Source organism: Callionymus lyra, chromosome 2 (assembly GCF_982586985.1).
Source record: "Callionymus lyra chromosome 2, fCalLyr1.hap1.1, whole genome shotgun sequence".
NCBI lineage: Eukaryota > Metazoa > Chordata > Actinopteri > Syngnathiformes > Callionymidae > Callionymus > Callionymus lyra.
In genome coordinates this window covers 35,318,834-35,339,056 of record NC_141819.1, presented here as the reverse complement: position 1 = coordinate 35,339,056, position 20,223 = coordinate 35,318,834, and the positions used below count along the sequence as shown (strand labels likewise).

At 40.6% G+C, this 20,223-nt stretch overlaps 2 protein-coding genes across 4 annotated transcripts; both read right to left on the bottom strand.

Annotated features, from left to right (window-relative positions):
- Positions 1-4,324: 4,324 nt before the first annotated feature.
- On the bottom strand, positions 4,325-10,963 carry LOC148086673 (interferon-induced protein 44-like). Of its 2 annotated transcripts, none has more exons than XM_087784863.1 (8): positions 10,897-10,963; positions 7,442-7,512; positions 6,055-6,121; positions 5,796-5,991; positions 5,567-5,716; positions 4,967-5,135; positions 4,760-4,860; positions 4,325-4,669 (listed from the first exon to the last, which is right to left on the bottom strand). In XM_087784863.1, exons 1-8 carry the CDS (start codon positions 10,908-10,910, stop codon positions 4,445-4,447), a joined length of 993 nt encoding a protein of 330 aa, XP_087640989.1. In that variant the 5' UTR covers positions 10,911-10,963; the 3' UTR covers positions 4,325-4,444. The 2 variants fall into 2 exon arrangements, with proteins under 2 accessions (XP_087640989.1, XP_087640990.1); XM_087784864.1 differs by having other exon boundaries at positions 6,055-6,097.
- Positions 10,964-13,380: 2,417 nt separating this feature from the next.
- Positions 13,381-19,393, bottom strand: LOC148086672 (interferon-induced protein 44-like). 2 transcript variants are annotated; one of them, XM_087784860.1, is made up of 9 exons: positions 19,321-19,393; positions 17,623-17,702; positions 17,033-17,089; positions 15,830-15,872; positions 15,571-15,766; positions 15,342-15,491; positions 14,617-14,785; positions 14,409-14,509; positions 13,381-14,311 (listed from the first exon to the last, which is right to left on the bottom strand). In XM_087784860.1, exons 1-9 carry the CDS (start codon positions 19,332-19,334, stop codon positions 14,087-14,089), a joined length of 1,035 nt encoding a protein of 344 aa, XP_087640986.1. In that variant the 5' UTR covers positions 19,335-19,393; the 3' UTR covers positions 13,381-14,086. The 2 variants fall into 2 exon arrangements, with proteins under 2 accessions (XP_087640986.1, XP_087640987.1); XM_087784861.1 differs by lacking the exon at positions 17,033-17,089.
- Positions 19,394-20,223: the final 830 nt, after the last annotated feature.

Genomic DNA, 20,223 nt, shown 5'->3' with positions numbered 1-20,223 from the left:
TGTCTTTCCATTGCTGTGGGATGTTCTCAGCAGCCCAGACCTTGGAGATGTAGCGGTGTAATGTTCGCATGCACTAATTCCCTCCCTGTTTCAAAGGTTCTGCAGGGATATTATCAGAGCCAGGATACTTGTTATCCTCCAGGGTGTGGACAGCTGACAGAACTTCTAGGAAGGATGGAGGTTGACTAAGGTTGTCCATAGTGGGGAATTCAGGCAGTTCTTCCAAGATGGTGTTGTCTGCATCAGAGTCCGGATTTAGGGACGTGCTGAAATGTTCAGCCCACCTTACTAGGATACTATCCTGGTCTTTCAGGACTTTAAGCCCATCTGCTGTTTTCAGGGGATTGATGCAGTGACTTGTTGGGCCGTAGATAGATTTCACAGTTATATAAAAGTTGTGAATATCATTTCTATCCGCAAATGCCTAAATTTCCTTCTCCGTCCACCATACATTCTGCATGGTCTGCAAAGTTCTCGGCACTTCCCGTCGCACTCTCTGCCATCTCTGTCTGGCGTGGTTGGAGGAGTGGTTTTTCAGGGTTTCCTGATGTGCCTTGTGAATGCTGCCTAGCAGGTTATGGATGGACTCTGAATTGTTATTAAACCAGTCCTGATGGTTCCAATTGATTGGGCTGCTGCATGCTGATGGGCTGCTGCCAGGGAGCGACGAAACTCATTCCTAGTCGTGGCATCTGTCAGACGGGCGCAGTCTAATCTCCTCCTACTGGGTCCGTGTTTCCGCATAGGGCGTCATTATCATGCGATGCTCTGTCCAGCATTCTGCACCTCTCATGGCCCGGGTATGGAGAACGTCCCTGATGTCACAGTGCCTCACAATAATGTAATCAATCAGGTGCCAGTGTTTTGAACGCGGGTGTATCCATGATGTTTTATATTTGTTCTTTTGCTTGAAGATGATGTTAGTTATGGTCAGATTGTGCTCGGAAAAAGAGGGTAGGTAGCCTCATGCCATTTGAGGTTGACCTGACCAATCCAATGCCTGCCAAGCACCCCCTTCCAAATACCACTATCCCGCCCAATTCAAGCCTTGAAGTCCCCAAGCAAGAGGATCTTATCTCTCTTTGGGATCCAACGGAGAGCCTCATCCAGAGCTAGGTAAAAGGAGTCTTTAGTCTCACTTTTAGATGGTAGAGTTGGAGCATACACACTGAGTAGCGTGGCATAGCGGCTCTTTTCCGGGGGGGATGCGTAGGGTCATCAGCCTCTCACTAATGCCCACAGGTTTTTCTTTGACGCCCCCCCATAAATACATATTTAATTTTCAAAACAAAGGTAATTTAAAAGAAATCCAGTCGTCAAACTGTCGTATTTCGTACTGTAACAAACAAAACCAACCACCCACATTTATTTTACAATCATATTTACACTACAAAAACAAAATGTCTGTGATTTAATACATTTTACCTTTGTTTTTCCAATTTTTTTAGAGCATCAACCGGAGAAAGATCCTCCTTGATTTTGAAGCAAATGAAAGTGGGAACAGTGTGATGGAACAGAGATCTCGAAATTCTCTACCATTGAAATATATAGACTTGTGTGACACACACCTTCCACATCCAAATCCACAACTATCCTGAGTGTCTTAAAAAAGTAAAAACATGATCCATTTTGTTGCGTTTATCAAGAGTTATACTTCCAAATAAAAGAACAAAAATGCATTATTTCCCTTGGAAACATCTAAAAATGTTTGAAACATATTTGAAAAAAATAGTTTACATTCTATGTCATTTGGTGCTCTGCCCTCTACTCGCTTCGCTATTGGTTTATCCTCTAGGCCCTGCCTTGTCTCTGAGAAAGCTTAATGAACTCGCCACCCAGCTGGGTGCAGTCCATTTCCTATAAATGCGGGAAATGCCCTCCACAATTCCTCCTTTTCAACTCTGCAGAAAGCTCCTGACAGTGGCGAAATAATATTGAAGTGGACAAATAGGCCCAAATCACATGATGGCTGATTGTGTGGCCTGCCGAACACTTAAGGTAAGGTAAAACTTTATAGATTGAAATTGTTTTTGTCCTGGACCTCCCGAAGTCCAAGACCAGCTCCTTGGTCTTTGAGGTGTTCAGCTGCAAGTGGTTCCTCTCACTCCAGTCCACAAAGTCACATATCAGACTCCTGTACTCGTCTTCGCTGTTGTTGTAGCAGAAGTCTGAAGTGTAGATGGTGAAGAGGAGAGGGGCCAGTACTGTCCCCTGAGGTGCTCCTGTACTGCACACCACAGTGTCAGACGTGATGTTCTTCAGCCTGACATACTGTGGTCGATCAGTAAAATAATCCGTAATCCAGGAGACCAGACCAGGGTCCACATGCATCCGTGTCAGTTTGTCCTGCAGCAGAGTGGGTTGGATAGTGTTGAAGGCACTAGAAAAGTCCAGGAACAGGATCCTCACTGAACCGCTTCCTTTATCCAGGTGGGAGTAGGTCCGATGCAGGAGGTGAAGGATGGCATCTTCCCTCGGCTCTTGACAGCAACGGGAAGCATTCGAGGCTTATCAACCCACGCCGCCTCAGAGATTATGACTATGATCGAGACAGGTTAAAGCAATGTTGTTTAATAGGTGTCTCCCTCGCAAACATTGCTGTGTGGTGCACTCAACAAGCTTATGTTCCAACATGATGAGAAGAAAAAGGTTGTTGGGACCTGATGAGTTGAGCCGAGTTGTCCACCGATTGTGAACAGACCGCGACGAGGAGGAAGATTGGCTCGCTGCATGGAGATTGGTCATGGGGTTTGCAAGAGCGATCCAGATAAGTATCTCTTGCAGACAACATGGCCCTCCTGCAGTGCACTCGACGGGCTCACTTCTAAAGTGTACTGCAGATGAGTTAGAGGAGAACCACGTAGGCTCATGATGAACTTGTATATGCTCTCCTGGAGGAGGTTCCGGGACTCTGCTCGGCTGAAACATCAACATCTGTGGTGAGTTTGTCCTCTCCTATGATAAAGCCGGACCTCTTGGACACAGACGAAGGAAGTGATGTGGCTCAGCAGGTGTCAGTTCAGCTGACTGTTTCAGGTGCCCGGAAAACTATCATTACTGTGTTTACTTCACTTTCGTGTTGACATGCGCCGGTCCGACAGGGTTTAACAGCTGATGGGGGGACTGAGAATATACCTGACATGTCTATGTTGACCAGAGGTTGTTCCTTCCCCCACAGCGTTGTCAAGAAATACCGGCGCCATGGATGGAGTCACGTTTGGTGGAACGGACGCACCATGGCAACTTTACGCGCGGGTGATGATGAGTGGGTTTTAATCCCGGTACATCCTTTTGCCAGGGTTCCGGTGTGTGCTTACATGCCCCGGGCTTGGATGAGGGCCCATGCTGGACCTCAGCTATTTGAACAAGTTTATACCCACCCGCCCGTTTCGGATGTTGACAATAAAACAACTGCTGACAGGTTTAAGTCCAGGAGATTGGATGACATCTATCAACCTGACTGACACGTACTTTCAGATAGTCAGACATCAGAAGTACTTGCGTTTCGCCCTCGGAGATCAAGTGTTTCAACACTCGACTCCTGTTCGGCTACTCTCTGGCACCCAGGACTTTCACCAAGTGTGTGGAGGCAGCACTGGAACCAAAGAGAGCAAGTGGGGTGAGGATCTTGACCTATCTGGAAGACTGGTTGATCTACGATCGCGATGCTCTTTAACATCAGAGAGTCGATGGAGGACTTCACTCGCAACTGTTACCAACGTCCTGTGAGTCTCTTTCCCCCTCTTCTTCTCATCGACACAGACTCTGTGGAATATTGGATGATCTCTCAGGTACCGGGTGATTTCCACAAGAAATCGAGAAGGAGATCTGGCGTTCAGGTCAGTCAGAGACAAGCAGTTTCGATCTCCCGCAGAAACTCCGACGCCATCGGACATCATCGATGTTTGATCAATGTTCCTCTCATTGAAGACTGTGATGACACATCAGCACTGCCGTCTGCCTGGACCTCAACGAGTAATGGTCAGATCTTTTCTTTTCCTCTTTTTAATTCACCTTTTACACCAGAGAACCGTGAGTGACAGCTATCACCCACATGACCGCTGCTGTTCTCTTTAACAGATCCCCGCTCTACTCGACTGCTCAACCAGAATTTTTAAATTGATCCTGAAAGAAACTGGCAGCCAATGAAGAGTTTTAAGGATCGAGAAATGTGAGTTCTTCTACTAGAGTTGGTCAGAATTCTCCTGCAGAGTTTTGAATTAACTGCAGGCGAGACAGCTCCTTCTGGTTTAGACACGAAAATAAATTATTAAAATAGTCTAAACGAGAATCAACAAACGCATGGATTATAAGATCCAGATCGTGTTGTGACATCATATAATCTATTCATCAATCCATCCATCAATCTAGTAGTCAATGCATCCATCAATAGTAGTCAATCCAAATCACGACAAATCTTTCAGACATGGATGGATGGATGAATCTATCTAAATAAAGTGGGCTTGGTGTCTTCGTCTTCTTTTTTGTTGCTCACGAGGCGTCTCACGTTGTTGTCCAGGAAGTAAAGCTCCACGTACTGCAGGATGTGGTCCACAGCGTTCAGCAGAAGTATGTCGGTGTTCAGGTCGGTGGACAACTCTGAGGAGTAGTTCTTCACGGGGACGATGTAAGAGGTGGACATGCCCAGCAGGTCTCCGGCCTGGTCCATCTACGGAAACACCCAGGAAGGAACAGTTTCAACCACAACTACAAGGACTCAGGTGTGAGAGAGAATGAAACTCAGCAGCTTGTTACCCACCATGCTACGGATGAAAGAACTTCCGTAGACCTGGGACGTGTCTTTGGCTGTTTCCTTGCAGAGTTTGTCAATGTTGGTCAGCAGCGCCACCTGATGAACATCTGAAGGAAAACACGGTTGTCAAGGTTTCCAATAGTAATAAAAAAGTTAAAACAATCACTTTTAAGAATCATCGTCGAACACCAAAGATGTCACTGCTTTACTCACCCAGGTCAGTGATGTGTTCTCGCAGCTCAGCAAAAGTGGCACGAAAACTTTTGGGGTAAGTCCCCAACCGTGATGCGTCCAACACGAATGCCACACAGTGAACCACGTCTTGGAGGCTCGGCTTCTTGATGTAGCTGGGGGTCTCTGGCGTGAAGGGGATGTTTGTGAACTGCAAAATGACATTTAAGCTGTAGAAGAAAAAATATCGTCGAGAATTTGCACCTGTTTGGGTGCAATCTTGGTGAATCACAGGCAATCCCTGGTTAACCCACCCATGTATTTTTTTTAAATGTTGTTGTTTACATCAACCTGCTGGCAACAGGCAAAGTGACTTCATATTTGAAGTGATGTTGCCAGGTTGGTTTATGTTTCAGTCCAATCATGCATGTTTTAAACATGTTGAGTTAAAAGAAGAAATGTTTCATCATGTCTTGTAGTTCAATCTTTTGCAAAACTGAGCTTTTCTTTCAGTTTTTTAGTTCTGTTGTGCAGGTTTTATGTTGAGTTGGGACTCAATCTGGCAACCCTCAACCCTCAGTACCCTCAACCCTGTTGCTACGATCCTCGTCTCAAAATGCTCGTCTGTTCTTCCGCACAAACCTTGTGTCCATCTGGAACGTGACCTTGAATGACAGACAGGATGTCATGGAGAGAAAGCCTGTTGATGTCACTCTCCATTCCCATCATGTCACACAGCACCAGGCCTGTGGGGTCGTCACCAGGGGGCGCACTGATGTTGAAGGACTGAAGCTGGTGGATGGTGAAGTCATGTTAGTGCAGGTGTGAAAATCAAACTGCTTCATCTGTTTAGGACTTGGTCGTGACTCACCTTCTTGGTGAAGCTGCTGGTTGCTGAGGTGCCCACCATGGCACGGTTAGTCACTCTTCCATTGAGGGCGGACTGGACTGAGCTGATGAAACTGGACTTCCCGGATCCGACCGGGCCGAGCAAGAGGACCCGAGCTTTCAGCTTCCCTCGATCTGGGGTGTAGGAGCTGATAGTCTTCACCAGTTCTTCTCGTTTACTGACAACATCACAGAAATCTGTTAAAAACCCAGTTTGTGTTTCAAACAACAGATTTACTCACTCTTCGCTCCATACTACTTCTCTCCATTGTGGGATGGAATCTTCTATAGGACGAGATAAAACACTGTCTGCAAACGTGGAAAAAAAAGTATATATTTTATTATACCTCAGTTTGGCCGGAAGACCCAACCTCCTGGGCGGGGAATTTGATTTAAATAGTGCAAGCTTTCTTTTGCTCAACGCTATTCTGTCCTGGACTTTCAATTTGTTGAGTCGCAGAAAGAAGGACACCCGGTCGATCGTGAAGGAACCTTTTATTTCTTTTGCTTGAAAGTGGTAAATAAACGACCCGAACATACTCTGGATTGTTCCTTTTTCTCCACAAAACGAAGTGAAAGACCCAGGAGGAAGTGACCGGTGTCTGTGCGAAGACGTCGTGTTTGACTTTAATACTTTATATGGTCATGGAGTGTAAACATGTGTGTGATCTCTTCATCAGTTGATCCTAAATGAAAATAAATGCTGATTAGACTCTCCCGGTCCATAATATCGACCTTCTCCCCGCTACATGGATAGGAGTTTCTCCAGATAAAATAAAATGACATTCATGTCACCTCCGGGGCTCTGTACAAATCAAAGCAACTTTCAACTTTTCTGTCACGTGTATGATTTACAATAAATCTCTCTCAAGTTACAACAGCATTTTTTTTTTTTAATTTATTTATTGTACTCATCAGTATGTGTCTATTTGTACAAAACTTTATTTTTATTCAAATATTTACACTAGAAAATATACTTAAGCCCCACCCACTGAAAACACTTTGTTTTTTTCTGGAGATTAAATCTTTTTTATCATAACCACGCCCACTCTACTGTGATTGATCAAGCATTGTTTATCCTATGTCTTCACCTCCAAGTGACTGGTTGTATAAACAAAGCTGGGCGTGATATCAGCTGGCTGGAAGAGGAGTAAAGCCAATTTTTTTCACTCTCATAACCTTTTGTTCGCTGTGATTCTTTTTTTTGTTCATCGTTCCATCGTGGCTCGATACATACCTTATACCTAACAGTTTGAAACGAAGAATTCCAAAACATTCATGCGTTGTGATTGATAAATTAACTTGCCTTGTTTTATCTTTTATCTATTTAGTCTTGGCACTTTAACCTGAGAAACTTAGCATTTTTTAAATTATTTTTGTAATCTGCCCCCCAGACAATATTAAAATGAACGGTTTAGCTGATCAGTTTTTAAAGTAAGTTTGGAAATTACAAACCCTGAGCGATAAACTACACTTGGCAGACTCACAACAACGGTTTAAAGGTTTACATGTCTTGTGTCCATCCAGCAACATGTGTTGTTGTATTATTGGCAACATGTGCATAAACATAGAAAAAGCAATAAGATACATTTAGCATTAAGTTATAATGAGAAAACGGTGAGTGGATACCTGCCCATCCCAAGAGATGCTGCAGTTTGTTGTAGGTGGATTCTATTTCCATGGATGCAAAGTTAAAGCTCCTAGATGTATAATAAAAAAAACACAAAGATTATAACTTGACAAGAAGAGCAGAGGTCTAAGGTACAAATAAATATGTGGCTTTCCTCCTAAAAACAAGGGGGAAACAAATGAAAACATGAATTTAAACTGGATTAAGAATTTAAATATGTTCATCTTTAAACATTTTTGACATGGATAAAACACTGTTGTAAATGTTTATATGTAACATACGAGTTTATTAACACTATTACTTTATCTATAGAGATGATCAGTGGCTTATTTGAAACATCTTAAGATAGAGTTTAACAAGAATTAAACTGTAAATCATTTACTTTTCTTTTTTTTATTAGCGCTGAGTAGTGATGATGATGATGATGCTGAAGATTGTCTGATTGTCTCTGAGCTTCATTAGAATTTGTGTCTCACCGCCACAACACACACATGCATGTATTACATTGAAATATTTTTTTATTTTTACATATTCATCATGTTACAAGGCCTCTTTTAGAAATGTTTTGTTATTTGACACATTAATTCTACAATGTCTCCTGCTCCTTAACGCCTGTCTTCTGTAAATCTGACATCAATGCATTGTTGAGATTTTCATTGACAAAATTAAATTGATCATCATCATCGCATCAAATCTCTCCCCCTTTATGTGCAACCCCTGCTGATGCTGAGCCTGTCTCCTCCTCGTGGTATTCCTTCAGTGCTGTATCTCTGGCTGATATTTTAGCACCGGTGAACAAGATGAAACCCTCCTCTTGCTCATCCAAAGTCCGTCCTTGTAGGCTCTTCATCAAAGTGTTTAATGTAATTGCGCCCTGGGTTACCAAAATGGTAAACCTCTCCCTTTCCACAGGGTTTTTTCCCTAAGCTTCCATTCTTGTCCAAGATCTTGGAGAAGGTGGTCTCTCAGCAGCTATCTTTGTTCTTGGATCAGAGCGACATTCATGAGAGGTTTCAGTCTGGCTTCCGCAAGCATTACTCTACGGAGACAGCCTTACCGAAAGTGTCCAGTGACATCATGATGTCGGCTGACTCGGGTAAATCCACTGTTCTGGTTCTATTGGATCTGTCCTCAGCCTTTGACACAGTTGATCACCAGATCCTGCTGAGAAGACTGAGGAATGAAGTGGGACTGTCTGGGTCTGTTTACAGTGGTTCTCGTCATACCTTTCTAGCCACTGTTTTAGTTTATCTGCCAATCAAATGAGGTCTGAATCAGCAGATCTGTTGTGTGGAGTCCCTCAAGGTTCTGTTCTGGGCCCTTTATTGTTTTTGCTGTACTTGATTCACCTCGGTTAAATCATTCAGAGATTTCCTGATGTTTCTTATCACATCTTTGCTGATGACATCCAGCTATTGTGCTCTTTTGATCCAACTGAGCACCAGAGGCTGAACAGCTTAGTCTAATCAATGGCTGAGTGAAAACACTTTGCAGCTAATTGTGAACTAAACGGAAACTTTGGTTATTGCTCCTGATGATAAGATTCCAGGGTTGAGTCAATACTGTGACTTAGGTGTCAAACTGAGCCTGAGAAACCTGGGTGTTGTATTTGACAAAGACATGTCTCTAGTTCAACACTGCAGAAAACTGACCAGAAACTGTTTCCTTCAACTGAGAAAAATCTCTAAACTTAGAAAAATGTTGTCTCAACATGATCTGGAATTTATAATCCATGCCTTTGTGTCTTCTCGTCTAGACTATTGCAACAGTTTGTTTTCATGTCTTAACAATAAGAAGCTGTCTCGCCTGCAGTTGATACAAAACTCTGCAGCGAGAATTCCAAGCCGCTCTAGTAGAAGAACTCACATTTCTCTGATCCTTAAATCTCTTTAATGGCTGCCAGTTTCTTTCAGGATCAATAAATAAAATTCTGGTTCTTACTTTCAGATCTATTCATGGTCAAGCTTCTCCTTACATCAGTGATTTGATCCAGCCTTACACCCCAGCTCGGGCTCTGGGGTCTGTGGATCAGTATCTGTTGATGGTTCCTGAACACTCTTCCGGACCAGAGGAGAGAAATCCTTCCAGACTGTTGCTCCTAAGCTTTGGAACGATCTTCCTCTCACTCTGCTTTTGATGACCTACTGACTCCTCCAAGAAACATCCCAAGACATTTTTATTCATGCAGGCTTTTCCTGGACTTTTCTCCTGTGTTGGTCTCGGTGTTGTCTTGAACTTATAGTATATATTTTAGTGGGTATTGTTTTGATTGTTTAAGCGCTTTGTGACCATGGTCTGGAAAATGGCTCTAGAAATATGAATTACTAACTTACATGAGGTAAACCTGCTCTCTCTGAAATTTATTTCAACCTGTTCACCTTCACTTCAATATAAGTGGTTGACATGCAGGTGATTCCGTCTACCAGATCCACTTCATATTTTATGACGTCCTGCCTGAATGATGGTTATCTTGGCAGGCTTAAAAAAAAAATCACTGCTACTCTCATAGAGAAGACCTTAGATGATCATTTTTGTTTGTTATAGTGTAAAAATCATGCCTTTAATTCCTGCAAAAAGTGTTCTGGATTGCATGAAATAGCTGATTAAACTAAATTTCCGAATATCTATCTATATTGTTTGTTAATGTGTCTCAGAAGTGGGATTTATGTCTTTCACTAATAAATAAAATTGCATGTCATTATACTTCAATGTCAACTTTCTCAAACTCATTCTGAAACATCTGACATTAATATTTGAATGTAAAATGAACTTCTCAACTCCAACAGGGACCCAAATTCACCTAACTATGGAACTAAAATGTTGCCTCAAACTGTAATTCAAGGATGTTTAAGAAAGTGTTTAGTGTAGTAATATCTGTAAAAGCTAACAGGAGTACTAACATTATAAAGAGGTTTTATTATATAGTAAAATTAATTTGGTGCTAATCCGAGTTGTAGTTAAGGGGTTATTAAATATTTATCAAATTTGACATGAAATATTTCTGTAAAACGCCTCAGAATTAAGTTCGAAAAAATAAACAGTGAAGTAACAACACGATAGACAATTCTTTATTTTTATTTCTTTTGGCATTGTAAGTAATTTGTGGATGTTCCCTTATCGTTGTTTTTGTTGTTCTCGTGCGGTAGACAGATCTTTTTAGTCGTCTGTTAAAATACTTCTGTATCTGGAATTATCCTGCAAACTTTAATCCATATATTACTTGTAAGTATAAGTATGTATTATTATTTCAGGAATAAATACTTAATTAAAAAAATAAATGTAATTGAAATAAATCCAGTGGTGATTTACATTTTTTCAGTGTCCAAACAAAATTGTCCGCAAAGATAAATAAGGCTACTTTATGTCGTATTGTGTCAAACAAAACCAACCACACACATTTCACCATCATATTAACACAACAAAAACAAAATGTCAGTAATTTAAGAAATATTACCTTGGTTTCTCCATTTGTCTTCAGAGCTTCAACTGTTCAGCCAGAGAATGATCTTCCTCGATTTCGCAGCAAATGAAAGTGAAACTTTTCTCTTGAAGGGGGCGTGGAAAGTAAAAGTGAATCTATCTTCTTTTTTTTAAGTAAGTTTATTATTGATATGTATTATTATTATTATTAATATTATTATTCATGGAATACTTCTTAGGGCGACGTTTGATTTTATTCGCTGAATTAAATATATATTTATATTAACGAACTGTGATTATTTGTGACCTATTAGGTCTGCCACTTTATTTATTCTTATTTATTGTCGGAAATCAATATTTTATATCTAACAACACTTTCATTTGTTGAGTTCAGACGAAACTAAGTTCCTCAAGAGTTGCTTTTCATTGGCCAGTCAGTAATGAGTGAGCGAGCTGTCAGCCAATCACCTTTATGAGGTCCGCCCACCAGGAAGTCGCCTCATCCAGGTGAGCAGAGATGACAACAATAGGTACGTTTTTCAAACCTCTTGAGTGTCTTTTTTTTTATTGACAGTTATTCATATTCGTTATTTGACATCTTCCAATTTGAAAACAAGAAATGCACTATTAATAAATTAAAATTATTTTAAAACACACAGAAAATATTAAACATTTTAATTCATTGTTATTATAAGTAAGCGTAGAAGAGACAGGTAGACTTTTATGATATATGCAAAATACATCAAGAATAAAAATATACTAGCTTTTGTTTAAATGTAATTCTTCTTTTATTCACTAGAGAGCGACAAACGCTGATGTTTCAACAAGTTGACGTGTTCGTCTGTTCCATTTCTCCACTCAGCACGTCAGGAACATTCAATAACAATTCTTGGAAATTCAATCTTTCCTTAACCAGTACAGAGTGGCGGCCCAGAGCAGTAGAAATGAGACAGCAAGGTGCATGGACCAGATGGGAGCAGGCTATGGAGAGAAGAATCACATGGACAGACCTCGCAGGTTAGAGCCTCACCGCATCAAATTCCTGGTCCAGGCTGTCTACAATGTCCTTCCCGTCCTATCCAACCTGCACTGCTGGGGCTTGGCCGACATGCCAGCATGCCCACTCTGCCAAAAGAAGGGGACTCTTGAGCACATACTGAGCTGCTGCACAAAAGCTCTGGGTTATGGCTGATACGGATGGCGACATGATCAGTTGCTCAAGACCATCGCAGAGAGCATCGCCATCACCAGCGCCATCACCACATGCATGAAGGCATGACCCAGGAACAACAACATCAACTTCATCAGAGCTGGGGAGAAGCTGAAAACAACAGCAAGGGCAACAACAGGGCTCCTTAACACTGCACAGGACTGGTAGATGTTAGTGGACCTGGGCAGCCAGCTCAAGTTCCCCCAGCATGTTGCTAAGACCACCCTCAGGCCTGACATTGTCCTGGTGTCAGAGGCAACAAAGAACATTGTCATGCTGGAGCACACTGTGCCGTGCGAAGAGCGCATGGAAGAAGCTTTTGAGCGCAAGAGGGAGAAATACGACAGCCTAGTGAGCATCTGCCACAGCCTGGGCTGCAAGGCAGGGTGCATGCCTGTGGAGGTTGGTTGCAGGGGCTTTGCAGGGCAGTCTCTCTGCAGAGCGTACACTGCACTTGGCATTACAGGGGAAAAGAGGAGGAAAGCCATCTATAACAGCGGAGAGGCGACAGAGAAAGCCTCTAGGTCAGTGGTTCTTAACCTGGGTTCGGTGAGTCGGTCACAGGGGTTCGGCAGAGCCACCGCGGCGGATGTCCGGACACACCCGAATTATCGTATGAATGTGTGATGACACAACGCGCTTCACCATCACTGGCTGCAGATGATCATGATACACTGTTTGGCCAATCCGTGCTGCGGTGAATTTAATGCACTCAGTAGTCAACGTGCAACTGTCGTGGTAGTACATGGTGTGATTTCTTTGTTAATATTTGAATCCATACTAAATATGTTGGGAAAAAGAATAAAGTGGTTGGACGAATATGTACAACATGGATTCACATGTATCACCGAATGTGATGGGAGTGAGAGTACTATCTGCATGATTTGCAACGCCGAGTTGAGCAACTCTAGTCTCGCACCAGCAAAACTAAAGGAACACTTCTTGAAGCTGCATCAAGATGGGGAACACAGAAACATAACATATACATATCTATGTCTTGAATTTAAAAAAAATCATATTTTATTTTTCACTAAAGAGGGGTTCGGTGAATGGGCGTATGAAACTGGTGGGGTTCGGTACCTCCAACAAGGTTAAAAACCACTGCTCTAGGTGGCTTTGGATAAAGAGGGCGGATACGTGATCAACCTCAGCTGGGTCGCCTGAGGAAAGGTGTCTGATGTTCGTGGTGACCGAAACGCCAATGATCTCAGGATACATCACTGAAGATGTGCCCTAGCTTAAATGAGAAGATGTTTCAGTACAAAATAGCCTCTGCTTGCGGAAATGAAAAACTCCATATAGAGAAAGTAAGTAAGTAATATTTATTTGTAAAGCACCTGTATAGACCAGGGTCACATAGTGATTTAACAATCAAAAACAATACACAGTTAAAATATATAATTTAAAAGGCCGAGACCCATAAGACAAACACAGGAGCCCCAGAAAATCAGGGAAAAGCCTTAAGATGTTTCTTGAAATAGTCGGTAGACTCCAATAAACATAGAGAGAGAGGAAAATCGTTCCAAAGCTTAGGAGCAACAGCCAGGAAGGATTTCTCTCCTGTGGTCCGGAAGAGTGTTCAGGAACCATCAACAGATTCTGATCCACAGGCCTAAGAGCCCGAGCTGGGGTGTAAGTCTGGATCAGATCACTAATGCAAGGAGGAGTCTGACCACGAATAGATCTGAAAGTAAGAACCATAATTTTAAAATTGATCCTGAAAGAAACTGGCAGCCAGTGAAAAGTTTTAAGGATTGGAGAAATGTCAGTTCTTCTACTAGAGCGGTCAGAATTCTCGCTGCAGAGTTTTGTATTAACTGCAGGCGAGACAGATCCTTCTGGTTTAGACACGAAAATAAACTGAGATTGTATTGTGACATCATATGAGACCGACGTTATGAGTTTCATGACATATTCAGTTTATTCATATTTAAATCTATTTGTCAATCCATCCATCAATAGTAGTCAATCCAAATCACAATATATCTTATCAGACATAGATGGATGGATGAATCTATCTGAAAAAAGTGGGCTTAGTGTCTTCGTCTTCTTTTTTGTTGCTCACGGGGCGCCTCACGTCGTTGTCCAGGAAGTAAAGCTCCACGTACTGCAGGATGTGGTCCACGGCCTTCAGCAGAAGTATGTCGGTGTTCAGGTCGGTGGACAACTCTGAGGAGTAGTTCTTCACGGGGACGATGTAAGAGGTGGACATGCCCAGCAGGTCTCCGGCCTGGTCCATCTACGGAAACACCCAGGAAGGAACAGTTTCAACCACAAAAACAAGGACTTAAGTGTGAGAGATCACTGAGAATGAAACTCAGCAGCTTGTTACCCACCATGCTACGGATGAAAGAACTTCCGTAGACCTGGGACGTGTCTTTGGCTGTTTCCTTGCAGAGTTTTTCAATGTTGGTCAGCAGCGCCACCTGATGAACATCTGAAGGAAAACACGGTTGTCAAGGTTTCCCATAGTAATAAAAAAAGCTCAAACAATCACTTTTAAGAATCATCGTCGTCCACCAAAGATGTCACTGCTTTACTCACCGAGGTCAGTGATGTGTTCTCGCAGCTCAGCGAAAGTGGCACGAAGACTTTTGGGGTAAGTCCCCAACCGTGATGCGTCCAACACGAATGCCACACAGTGAACCACGTCTTGGAGGCTCGGCCTCTTGATGTAGCTGGGGGTCTCTGGCGTGACAGGGATGTTTGTGAACTGCAAAATGACATTTAAGATGAAGAAGAAAAAATATCGTCGCCTCCAGAATTTGCACCTGTTTGGGTGCAATCTTGGTGAATCACAGGCAACCCCTGGTTAACACTCCTTGAGCATAATTGTAGATTTGCCAACTCCAGGAAAACGAGAATCTTGGTATATTACGATTATTATCAACATAAGAATATTATCATCGTCAAAAACAACGAGCCATGTATTTTTTTTAAACGTTGTTGTTTACATCAACCTGCTTATCCGGCAGCAGCTCCAGTACCAGGCAAAGTGACTTCATATTTGAAGTGATGTTGCCAGGTTGGTTTATGTTTCAGTCCAATCATGCATGTTTTAAACATGTTGAGTTAAAAGAAGAAATGTTTCATCATGTCTTGTAGTTCAATCTTTTGCAAAACTGAGCTTTTCTTTCAGTTTTTTAGTTCTGTTGTGCAGGTTTTATGTTGAGTTGGGACTCAATCTGGCAACCCTCAACCCTCAGTACCCTCCACCCCTGTTGCTACGATCCTCGTCTCAAAATGCTCGTCTGTTCTTCCGCACAAACCTTGTGTCCATCTGGAACGTGACCTTGAATGACAGACAGGATGTCATGGAGAGAAAGCCTGTTGATGTCACTCTCCATTCCCATCATGTCACACAGCACCAGGCCTGTGGGGTCGTCACCAGGGGGCGCCCTGATGTTGAAGGACTGAAGCTGGTGGATGGTGAAGTCATGTTAGTGCAGGTGTGAAAATCAAACTGCTTCATCTGTTTAGGACTTGGTCGTGACTCACCTTCTTGGTGAAGCTGCTGGTTGCTGAGGTGCCCACCATGGCACGGTTAGTCACTCTTCCATTGAGGGCGGACTGGACTGAGCTGATGAAACTGGACTTCCCGGATCCGACCGGGCCCAGCAAGAGGACTCGGGCTTTCAGCTTCCCTCGATCTGAGGTGTAGGAGCTGATGGTCTTCACCAGTTCTTCTCGTTTACTGACAACGTCACAGAAATCTGTTAAAAACCCAGTTTGTGTTTCAAACAACAGATTTACTCACTCTTCGCTCCACACTACGTCTCTCCATTGTGGGATGGAATCTCCTAAAGGACAAGATAAAGCACTGTCTGTTGGCGTGTTTTATAAATATGTCCAAAATATATACATATTTTCAAAAACTAACTTTATATTATATGAGAGGAAACTGTCAGAAATATATACACATTTTCAAAAACAATTTTATATTATGTGAGAGAAAACTATCAGAAATATATACACATTTTGAGAAACTAAAAATATTATAGAAATCTACAAGGTAACACCTTTGTCAGAAGTACATATTAAAATTTAACACAGATTTGCAATCGTTTGCCAATTTCTTACACAAATCCACGGAGTTGACATGAGTGTAATTCTTTTTTTTTAATCTTGTGATTCTCGTATATTGTGATGTTTGTTCTCATGACATCCATGTCTTTATTTGACGCACAAGTTCGTGAAAGTTAAGCATAAAATGACCAGTTACAATCTCCAGTGTTGATGGCGAAGCAATGTCATTATAGTGACTCTGTTCTCACCAGAATGAACATCTGTTTTTTGAGTTACATATTTAATGTTCATAACTGTAGTTCTTCAGTAAACCAGTAGATGGCGTTGATCTTACTTGAGTGTGTTTGTTGAGATGGGGACTAGAAAGGAAAAGTCATGCTTTGTCTAAGTTTTAATTCAACTTAAACACACACACACACACAATCGACAACATGCATACTGATTGCTGGATTGAGACCAGCTCAAATCAGGATTAGAGTCAAAACATCGGTAGACTAAACATCCCAACACACCAGGTTGGAAGCGGAAAACGGGAAACAACACCCACAACCAGTGTGACCTCTGCCTGGGAACATTTGAATTATTAGATTAAATTGGGACAGGCAGACCCTCCCAGCTGGACACCAGGGAAAACTTGAAAGAACAATTTGGCCGGAAGACCCGACCTTCAGATTAAATATTTTTTAACATAAGCACGCCCACTCTACTGTGATTGTTCAAGCATTGTTTATCCTAGAAGTCTTCACCTCCAAGTGACTCGTTGTATAAACAAACCTGCTGAGGAAGAGTAAAGCCCTACTTTTTTTTTGTTGCTCTTTTTAGATTTTATTTTTTTGTAATTGTTCCATCGTGGCTCGATACATACTTGATACCTAACAGCTTAAAGTGAAGAACTCAAAAACATGCATGAGTTGTGATTGATAAATTAACTTGCCTTGTGTTTTCTTTCGTCCCTTTGGTGTCTTTAGTCTTTGCACTTTAACCTGAGAAACTGATCATTTTTATTATTATTTTTGTAATCTGCCCCCAGACAATATGAAAATGAACGGTTTAGCTGATCAGTTTTAAAAGTCAGTTTGGAAATTACAAACCCTGAGTGCTGAACTACACTTGGCAGACTCATTCAGTTCAGCATGGAGATAAAAGAGAACATGAAAGACACATTAATGGCAACATGAAGAATTGCACAGAGAGACCAAAGAGAGGCAAAGATGGCGCTCACTTGCTAGGGAAGCTTAAAGCTAGCACACCACCAAACACTCTTCCTGACAAATATCCTCACAACAACAAAAAAGAAACATGCCAGACTCTGTCTTCCAGATCAAAGGTTTACATCTCTTCTGTCCATCCAGCAACATGTGTTGTTTGATTCCTGTCATTCCTAGGAACTCATTTGGCTAAATTAATATGAATTAAACAATAATAGAAATCATTTTCAACCATTGGCAACATGTATATGAACATAGAATAACCAATAAGATAGATTTAGCATTAAATTATAATGAGAAAACAGTGAGTGGATACCTGGACCTGCCAACAAGTTCTGGACTTTGTTGTCGGTTGATTCTCCTGACGCGGTTGGAAATGAGAAGCCCCCTGAAAAACTGCAAATGTATAATAACAAACACAAAGATTATAACTTGACAAGGAGAGTAGGGGTCTAATGTACAAAGAAATATGGCTTTCCTCCTGGAAACTGGATTAAAGAGTTTGAACGTGTTGAACTTTAAAAAGTTTTGGCATGGATCAAACACTGTTGTAAATGATTTTCAGACGAGCTCCTCTCGTAGAGAAGACCTTAGACTATCATTTTTGTTTGTTATAGTGTAAAAATCATGCCTTTAATTCCTGCAAACAAATGTTCTGGATTGCATGAAATAGCTGATTAAACTTGTTAATCAACAAAGATTAGAAAGAGAAACATTTTTATACATTTCTGAATATCTATCCATATTGTTTGTTAATGTGTCTCAGAAATGGGATTTGTTTCTTTCACTAATAAAGGAAAATCCATGTCATTATACTTCAAAGATAACTTTCTCAAACTCATTCTGTAACATCTGACATTAATATTTGAATGTAAAATTAACTTATTAACTACAACTACAACAGGGACCAAAATTCACCTAACTATGGAACTAAAATGTTGCCTCAAAATTTAATTCAAGGATAGTTTCTGTAAAAACTAACAAGAGTAAAACAAATTATATTACATTATGTTTTTTAAAAATTAAAATGAATTTGATGCCAATCGGAGTTGTAGTTAAGGGGTTATTAAATATTTATCAAATTTGACATGAAATATTTCTGTAAAAAGCCCCAGAATTAAGATTTTAAAAAATAAACAGTAACAACACGATGGACAATTCTTTATTTTGGTGCCCTTTAGAGTTGTACTTTAAGGGATAGTTCACCCATTATACAAAGCTAAAGCCTAAAGTGCTACACAGATAGAACACAAACTAAATTCAAATACAACATTTTGAAAAACGATTTGGTTCAGAAAGAACATTGGGGTATTTTTAAAATGGGAACATTTTTGTTTTTAATTGTGTTGCAGATAAGGTATTATAAAGTTACAGTGATTGTAATTTGACAGTACTTTACTCTGTAAAATTACAAAACTATGCTCATATTGATGTTCTTCACGGGTTAAGTGGTAGAATAGAACTTAAATACATAAAAATAAATACATACAGTTCATATTTTGAGCATTCTTTTTTTGGCATTGTATGTCATTTGTGGACGTTCGCTTATCGTTGTTTTTGCTGCTCTCGTGCGGTAGACAGAACTTTTTAGTCGTCTGTTAAAATACTTAAACTTTTTAATAGTTCGGATCTGGAATTATCTTGCCAACTTTAATCCATATGTTACTTCTAACATACATGTTTTAAAATGTAACTTGCAAAATACGGATCAAACCCAAAGTGAAATTCATAAATCCTTATTTAATTAAAAAATTAAATGTAATTCAAACGAAATCCAGTGGCAATTTTTTTTTCAAAGTGTTTAAACAAAATTGTCTGCAAAGATAAATAAGGCTACACTGTGTCGTACTGTTAGTAAGTTATATTTTTATAGCACTCTTTTTCTTTTTCTAGACCAGGGTCAGAAAGCGCTTAAACAATACCCATTGTGTCAAACAAAACCAACCACACACATTTATTTCACCACATTATTAACACAACAAAAACAAAATGTCAGTAATTTAAGAAATATTACCCTGATTTCTCCATTCGTCTTCAGAGCTTCAACTGTTCGGCCAGAGAATGAGCTTCCTCGATTTCGCAGCAAATGAAAGTGAAACTTTTCCCTGGAAGGGGGCGTGGAAAGTAAAAGTGAATCTCTCATTTTTTTAAAAAGTAAGTTTATTATTGATATGTATTATTATTAGTAGTAGTAATAATTGTATTTTTTATTTAATCCTTCTTAGGGCGACGTTTGATTTTATTCGCTGAATTTAAAATATATTTATATTAACGAACTGTGATTATTTGTGACCCATTAGGTCTGCCACTTGTTTATTTATTCTTATTTATTTATTGTCGGAAGTCAATATTTTATATCTGACAACACTTTCATTTGTTGAGTTCAGACGAAACTATAAGTTCCTCAAGAGTTGCTTTTCATTGGCCAGTCAGTAATGAGTGAGCGAGCTGTCAGCCAATCACCTTTATGAGGTCCGCCCACCAGGAAGTCGCCTCATCCAGGTGAGCAGAGATGAAAACGACAAAAATAGGTACGTTTTTCAACTCTCTTGAGTGTCTTTAAAACATTCTGAATATTGTGTATTTTACTGAGAAATATACTGACATCTTCCAAATTAAAAAAATAAAAATTATTACCTTTTGAAACACTTTGCAAATGTGTTTGAAGAATATATTAAACATTTTAATTCATTGTTATTATTAGTAAGCGTCAGAAGAGAGAGGTAGACTTTTAGGATATATACAAAATACATCAAGAATATAAATACACTGGCTTTTGTATAAATGTAATTCTTCTTTTATTCACTAGAGAGCGACAAACGCTGATGTTTCAACAAGTTGACGTGTTCGTCTGTTCCATTTCTCCACTCATCTCGTCAGGAACATTCAATAACAATTCTTGGAAATTCAATCTTTC